At 48.1% G+C, this 8,403-nt stretch overlaps 1 protein-coding gene across 1 annotated transcript in view; it reads right to left on the minus strand.

Moving 5' to 3' along the window:
* Positions 1-724: 724 nt before the first annotated feature.
* LOC308170959 (neuron navigator 1-like) overlaps positions 725-8,403 on the minus strand; it is a gene marked incomplete at both ends in the record, with an annotated part of 21,298 nt that continues 13,619 nt past the window's right edge. The window contains 12 exon segments of the mRNA XM_080545813.1: positions 725-817; positions 1,288-1,491; positions 1,638-1,756; positions 1,936-2,132; positions 2,425-2,496; positions 3,034-3,188; positions 3,457-3,692; positions 6,485-6,653; positions 7,057-7,152; positions 7,268-7,365; positions 7,906-8,119; positions 8,233-8,403. The exon segment at positions 8,233-8,403 is cut by the window's right edge and continues 13 nt beyond it. Coding sequence (XP_080401939.1) covers positions 725-817; positions 1,288-1,491; positions 1,638-1,756; positions 1,936-2,132; positions 2,425-2,496; positions 3,034-3,188; positions 3,457-3,692; positions 6,485-6,653; positions 7,057-7,152; positions 7,268-7,365; positions 7,906-8,119; positions 8,233-8,403 — 1,824 coding nt within the window.

Genomic DNA, 8,403 nt, shown 5'->3' on the forward strand with positions numbered 1-8,403 from the left:
TTATCTTGAGGTGATGACAAGTCAATGTATTAAGGCATTCAGTTTGTTTGAGTCAAACAAGTTCACCTGCTTATTGAGAGAGATTGCATATGTCTGGCCTCCAGGGACAGAAAGATATGTTTGAACACTGACCCTGACCCCTGACCCTGATCCTAACCCTAACCCTAACCCACCCTGATATCATACTCTTTTATCTGAGCCAAAAAAGGGTTTGAAACCAACGTTGTTTTAAAGGCCCAAAGCCGTCCACGTCGCTTCTGAGCAGTCATGTGCTTGTTCTCTCTCTCCTCTACTGTGCTGTTGGAGGAATCACCTGCAGGCTGAGGTAACGCTACGTAACCGTGTGGCTAGCACCTATCTCAACGACTAGCACAGCGCAGGGGCGGCGAGGACACGGGAAAAGGCTTCGAAAACAACATACCGAATACTGTGTTTTAGGAATAAAAACGGTGACTTATAAATCACAGAAAATCGGAAGAAATAGAAAAATCTAAATGTTTCACGATACTTCGATATCAAGTGACTCTGCGTGAAAGTAAAAGAAAGTTGACGAACTCTTAACAACAGTAATGGCCTCTCATTCACTCTGACAAGATGATTGTGTTTGCGAGGGGGGTAAGTAGAAGGTCCGAATGATCACTATGCGATAGAGCTAACACCACGTCAGCTAGGCTAACACCATGTACACGTCTGTTTGAAGCTACAGTTGAACGACAGTTCATGTTCACAGCCTGGGCAGGCTGGGGTCCATCGCTGTTTCTTTGTCTGGAGATTCGATGTAATTGGCTGCCTCTTGCAATTTCAACAGCATAGCCATCTGAAACAGAGAGAGAGAGAGAGAGATGGTGGAACGTTTAGGGCAAGGCAAGCACTATCGATGCTAGTCATGGTACTATATACAGGGTTCCTACAAGTTTCAACAAGTCACATTTAAGACCTTTTTAGACCTTTTTTAGACCTCTTTGAATAGAATTTTGGACCTATTCGCGACACCATATGGCTTTTTGTCATCCTCAAGGTGATGAAATTAGGGATTTCACTGCCATACAGACAAAAAAGGAAGCGAATTGGCATTTTTTTGGTTCCAGCTTGATTAATTTCTGTGTAAATAGATGTGGTCGGACTGATTTTAAGACCTAGCACCTAATTTTTAGACCGAATAACTGGAATTTGAGACCTTTTCAGGCCTAGATTTTAGGCTTTTTAAGACCAGCGCGGGAACCCTGTATATAAGGGACATGAACTTGAATCATCCTCATCATCCTGATGACTCCCGCAGTTCCTCACCAGGGGGTCCAGGGTGTCCATGGAGCTGGGCGGGGTGTCCTGGTGGGAGAGGCGGGCCTCACTGGGGATGGCGACGCCCCCGGTGGCTGTGCTGGGGGGGGGCAGGTGGAACAGCCGGGCCTGGTCCTGCTGGGCTGAGGGCCAGGGCAGCGTCCCTCTGACCCACTCCACCGGGTCCTCCCACACCGCCTTCTGACCGTGCACCTGGGGGGGGACCGACGCCACGGCAACCACGTTATTGAAACACAGAGATGGGAGGAGCCTAACACCACACACTAACACTAACTCTACATGAGGAGGAGGAGGAGGGGTGGGGGGGGGGGAGGGGTGGGGGGGCTGAACCGTCTCACCTTGATTCCGTCCTTGGCTCCCTCCTGCAGGTAAGGGATGATGGAGTGGTTCCACAGGTCAATGAACCAGGAACGGAACTCCTCCACTGTGACGGGACAGGATAGGAAGAAACAAGGGCCTAGAGAGAGAGAGACAGACAGACACACAGACACAGACACAGAGAGAGAGAGAGAGACACACACACAGAGAGAGAAAGTTGTGAAATTCCATATTCACTTCACATATCATATGATGAACTCTTTCCAAGGGGACCACAAAGAGGTCTACAGAAATCCTCCGGTGTCTGTGATGTCATACCTATGAGGAAGTCGGAGGTGCTGTGTTTCTCCAGGAAGGCGTGCAGGTGGTACCAGAGCTTGGGCACCCAGTCCAGCACCCGGAGCAGATCCTCATTGGTCAGGCTCCGCTCATCCTCCGCCTCCATCAACTTCCTGTGCAGGTAGCGAACCAGGAAGCCGTTTGCTGGCTCCACGTTATTGGAGAAAGTCACCATCCTGGGCGGATGGACATACAGACATCAGTTAGATGGACATAATAACAATATCATACCACATGCCACTCACGGTTTAATGGCTTCACAGATGAACTGCAGAGAGACAGCAGAGAGACAGCAGAAAGACAGCAGAAAGACAGCAGAAAGACAGTAGAGAGACAGTAGAGAGACAGAGAGACAGCAGACAGCCAGCAGAGAGACAGCAGAGCAGGTAGACAGCAGAGAGACAGCAGAGAGACAGCAGAGAGACAGCAGGGAGACAGTAGAGAGACTGTTGATCAGCGCTGTCTCACCTGAAGCTGAGGTGCAGGCCGTGGTTGGGGGTATTCTTCACCGGCTGGTTGGTGGTTCCTATAATGTAAGGACTGGAACACACACATGTCAGGTTAGAACCAGCATGGAACCTTAACGTCTGTGAAGGCATGATGGCAGGGGACGTTTGGTTTAGATACATTAACGATTTGAGTATCTGAGAGTACAGTGTGTGTGTTTGTGTGTGTGTGTGTGTGTGTGTAGCCGCTCAATATGGAGAAGGCGGCGCTTCTTGTACCCATGAGCTGGATACAGTCTGTTTTACAGTATTGATACTGTATCTGTCAATCCATTGTTATCATGTGGTGTGAATAACATCCTATATGTAGGCATAACTGGTTGTTGGCTCAGCACTACTGTAACTGACTGTATTCATAATGTCAAAATGCACTGATAGTATTTATGTCCTTTATATATTGTACATTTATGTGGACATAAATAAAGCATTAAAAAAGATGTGTGTTTGTGTTTGTGTGTGTGTGTGTGTGTGTGTGTGTGTGTGTGTGTGAGTGCAGTGTGTGTGTGTGTGTGTGTGTGTGTGTGTGCGCACGCGTGTGTGTGCGCACGCGTGTGTGTGTGCGTGCGCTCACCATTTGTGGTATTTGCAGGTGAGAGCACCGTTGACCAGCTCGCTGATGGAGGCGGCGTCATGGATGTCATCCAGGATAACAACCAATGGGATCTCTGCCGTGCTGGTCTCCCGGTCAATCTGATTGGCCAGGTTGGACAGGAAGAGTTGAAGATCCTGTGGAGAAAAAGAGAGAAGAGAGAAGAAAGAAAGAGAGAGAGAGAGAGAGACAAAGAGAAAGAAAGAGAGAGAGAGAGAAAAAAGAAAAGAAAAGAGAACTGATCTTACCTGCCATATGATGAATAGATGTTGATTAATGACAGACAGTAATACAGTTTGGCTAGATGTGATTTACCAAGTTTTATCTATGGCCTTTTACTATGGTATCACCTGGTCTTTACTATGGTACCACCTGGTCTATACTACGGTATTCCCGGGGCGTTACCTTGCAGGACTGGCGGTGCATGTTGAAGGTGGCGGCGGTGGCGTGCGAGGGCTCGCGGCCGCTGCGCTCCACCAGGTACTGGGTCAGGTGGGAGGCCAGGAAGCTCTTCCCGGTGCCGCTGGGGCCCGTCAGGATCAGACGCCGGTGCTTCAGCAGCAGGCTGATGTAGTGTTGCATCATGGGCTTGGGGATCAGCGTCTCAAACACCAGGCTGTCCACACACTTCTCCTTCAGACCTGGGAGGGTTAGCGTTAGGTCAGGGTTAGGGTTAGGTCAGGGTTAGGGTTAGGACAGGAGGGTTAGGGTTAGGTCATGATATTGTCATGATACTATGGTACCACCTGGTCTTTACTATGGTATTTTAACTGTACTTGCACTACTCAGAGAGCGAAATAGCACATAGAGAAAAAACAAAAGCAGCACCAGTATATACAGTACTTAACCCTAACCCTTGTCCCAGAGCAGGATATCTCTGATTTAACACCTCTTCATAAACTTCCTGCAACGCTACTGTGTTCTGAAAATAACTTTAGATACCCCCCCCCCCCCCCACACACACACAAACACACACACACACACACACACGCACAAACACAAACACACACAAACACCCTACAGCAGGGGTATTCAATTACAAATTCAGTTGGGCCAGATTTGAAAACCAAGACATTTTGCTGGGCCAGACATTTTCAGCGGCCAGTAGCCTAGGCACCAGGTAATGACACATTTCAAACCAACACAAATGAATGTAGGCCTAATGAAATACAAGCAGTTTATTTATAGTTTTCCTTTTAAATTAGGTAAAATCTGACACAGGCATGTCAAAAGTCATCTCAAAGTGCATAAAAAAGTGTACAGTAGTATACCAATTTAAAAATGTCCTTTTGTAAAATATAAATGTTGGTCATAGCTGACCCAGGCACATCACAAAGTGCTTTTAACTGAATGAAAATAACCATCAACGCCTTGAGTGCACAATTTAACAAGTTACAATTACAGTTAAACAATAAAATTGAATCTAATCTAATCTAATCTTACCCTGCTGACTTTCTTAGTGTGAGAAGTGACATGTTTTATTCTGAACAAGAGCAGTGACATTTGGCTCATAAGATGTCAATGCAATCCGAAGGTATTGGTGAAGAGTACTGTCAGTCAGGGAACAACGAGAGCTGCTTTTTATTGTGTTCATGTGTGAAAAGCTTGCTTCACAGGTGTATGTTGATCCAAACATACTGAGCACATGGATTGCTACTTTCTTAACGTTAGGGAACTGGTGCACGTTGACATTACTCCAAAACTTCGCAGGTCCATTAGTGCGAAGCTCCTGTGCCATGGTTACGGATGACTGCATGTCAACAAGTTCGAGTATGAATTTCCCCTCATCGATGGAAGGCACCACTCCCTTTCCTCTGGTGGATAAGTCCCCTTCTATTGCAGCAGTGAACGGGTCTCTGGCAAAGCCCATCACCTCTGCGGGCAGAGCAAGTCCATCCAGTCGACCAGCAATGTTCTCTTTCAACCTCGCAATGAAAACAGTCATCACATCTGTGATTTGTGCCGGGGATGAGACGCATTTGCGGAGCGTCGGAAAAATGCAGCATTCTGCCAGTGCAGAAGTCGGCCGCGAAAACGTCCAGTTTGACTTGGAACGCGCCTGTTCCACAAGATCAATCACAGTTTTGTCTCTGCCTTGTAGCCCCACATTTAGGTCATTCAGGTGTTTGAATATGTCGCTCAGAAAGCAGACATCAGCCATGAAGTTGTCGTCCAGTATGCGATTCAAGTGTGTTTCTGCCTTCGTTTGCTTGCTGCTACGGAGGAAAGTTGTAATCTCCTCTCTGAGATCACAGAAACGCTCCAGTGCCTTGCCTTTGGACAGCCACCTGACGTCGTTATGCAAAAGCAGATCGTGGTGCTCAGCAGACATTTCTGACAGCAGCTTGCGGAATAAGTTAATAATAATAATAATAATAATAATAATAATAATAATAATAATAATAATAATAATAATGTTGGAGGCTCGAAGTGGAGCGAATAAAATTAATTGTAGCTATCACGTTGTCCATTGTTGTTTTAAGCTCCCCGCTTAGTTTGTTTAGAGTGTTATATTCACGTTCTGTAGGCTACTATTGTAGACATTTCTGCATGAATTTCTGAACACTTGCGAAATACGTTTTTCTCTGCTTTTATGGCTGGGCCAATCGGGGGTCACGTCTGGGCCGCATGCGGCCCCCGGGCCGCTAATTGAATAGGCCTGCCCTACAGGGTACTGTAACCCCCCCCCCCCGATACAGTGTAGTGTAACACTGCCCCCTAGAGGTGTATGTGAAGCTCAGACCAGCTGGCTGACACAGAGCTGGAGGTGCTTACAATTACCCAGAATCCCGTCTGCCCCTGCCTTCCAGCCTGGGGTGTACATGCACTAACCACTAACCCAGCTGATTCTAATTAGCACAGGTAGGAGAACTCCTAAGTGGCATAAACCGGTTTTGTGCTTTTTCTTACTGTGTTCAATACTTTTTTCCTGTGTCAAATTATGGATTTTTATGGATTGGAGTGTTACAATTCCTGTAGCGGTGTAATTTTATTGAGTTAATACCAATGTCTGGTCTAAATTTCATGTGAATAGCTGCAATGGAAATATGTTGAATTAAAAAAACCTTGAGGTGTTGAATACTTACAGTGGCAAGAGAAATTATGTGAACCCTTTGGAATTACCTGGTTTTCTGCATTCATTGGTCATACAATGTGATGTGATCTTCATCTAAGTCACAAGAATAGACATACACAATGTGCTTAAGCTAATAACACACAAACAATTATAATCTTTCATGTCTTCACTGTACTACCTAAGCCACTTCTACTTCCACCAGCCTCCACTTCTACCTCCACAAGCCTCCACGTCTACCACACACACACACACACACACACACACACACACACACACACACACACACACACACACACACACACACACACACAGACACAGACACAGACACAGACACAGACACACACAGTGTGGGCTGACCTTTGAGGGAGACGGTGATGCCCCCGGGGCCTCTGGAGGAGCAGCGGGAGGGCAGGTTCTCCGGGACGTCCCCCCCCAGGACCCTGACGCAGTGGCTCAGGGTGTAGCTGTGGATACAGTCGCTGGACAGGCCCAGGCTGGAGAGCGGGTCCACCTTGGCTATGTACACCTGAACAGGTACGTAAGAGAAACACATTAGAAGATGGATTACGGTAGATTTAATTTAATTTAACATAATTGGCCTTTGGAAGGAAATACTGTGCCACATTCATAACGTTAGAATTATAAGGTTCTATCTACGTAAATTTTTGTCAAAATTGAGTTTTTAACATAATCTGATCCATTAGGTGTTTATTAATGCCTGGGTGGTGTTATTTTTTAAATGTAGACATTTTTGAGTTAGTAATTAATAAAATAGGTTCCATCCCACAGAACATAATGGAATGTAAAAACTTTGACGGTCAATATCTCTGAACTACCCTAAACGGAGATAGAACCTTATAATACTAAGCTCACAAACTATTCAAAACTATAAATGCTTCAGTCCAATATTCAAACGTTGGGACAGTCACCTTCAGCGCCTGGCTGACAGCAGAGTCCAGCATGGGCCAGTCCATCCTGCCGTTCAGCCTGACCGTCCCGATGAAGAAGTCCTGCTGCTTCGCCTCCTGTGGGTCAGAGACGACGGGGTGACAGTCAGTTGACGGTCGTCCACTCAACCACTCAACCACCTGACCTTCACACACACCACACCCGGGTAACGAGGTAAACAAACACACTCACGTCTTTGAAGAGGCGCAGGTTGGGGACGCGGACCGCCACTCTGACCCGCGTGTCGTCCCTCTGGGAGGGGAGGGGGGAAGCGTCTGGGAGAAACACGTCTGGGAGGAAAGATGAAAGGGTGAGTGAGGGAGAGAGAGAGAGAGAGGAAAGGGTGGGAAAAAAGACAGAATGGTATGAGCGGCAGTCAGCTCTAGAACACTGGAAACAAACCTGTGAATGTCGTTCATGTGACCAATGATTGAAGCTCGGACAATAGCAGGGAAGCTATAGCCGGTTTAGAGGCAGGGGGTGTGGCTTAGATGCAGGGGGTGTGGTTTAGATGCAGGGGGTGTGGTTTAGAGGCAGGGGTGTGGTTTAGATCCAGGGGGTGTGGTTTAGATGCAGGGGGTGTGGTTTAGATGCAGGGGGTGTGGTTTGGAGGCAGGGGGGTGGTTTAGATGCAGGGGGTGTGGTTTAGATGCAGGGGGTGTGGTACAGAGACAGGGGTATGGTTTGGAGGCAGGGGGTGTGGTTTAGATGCAGGGGGTGTGGTTTAGATTTAGGGGGTATGGTTTGGAGGCAGGGGGTGTGGTTTAGATGCAGGGGGTGTGGTTTGGAGGCAGGGGGTGTGGTATAGATGCAGGGGTGGACATTTTTACCTGGGAGGTTGTTTCCTTCGCCCAGGCTCATGCTGAAGGTCTTGGTCAGGGACATGGCCCTCGATTGCCGTGGCGACGAGGAGCCCAGTGACGTCAGTCCCGAGGACTGGGAGATGGAGCTGGAGGGGCCGGGGGAGGGGCCGGGGGAGGAGCCGGGGGTGGGGCCGCCCGTCTTCAGCTGATCGTTCTCAGCCTTCAGGTTCTCCACCGTAGCCTAAGACAACCACAACACAACCACAACACAACCGCACGGTCATCTATAGCACAACATCCACACACACACACACACACACACACACACACACACACACACACACACACACACACCTGCATGTTGGACATGGCCTCCTGCAGCTGCTCCAGCTGGTGGGCGGAGCTTAGCGCCTCCAGGCGGATGTCCGTCAGCTTCCTCTCCTTCTCCCAGAGTTCCGAGCGCAGCACCACCTTCTCATCCTCCTCCTCCTCTTCCTGTTCCTCCTCTCCTTCTCCTTCTCCTTC

This window comes from Nansenia antarctica, assembly GCF_963989245.1.
Source record: "Nansenia antarctica genome assembly, chromosome: 15".
Classification (NCBI taxonomy): Eukaryota; Metazoa; Chordata; class Actinopteri; order Argentiniformes; family Microstomatidae; genus Nansenia; species Nansenia antarctica.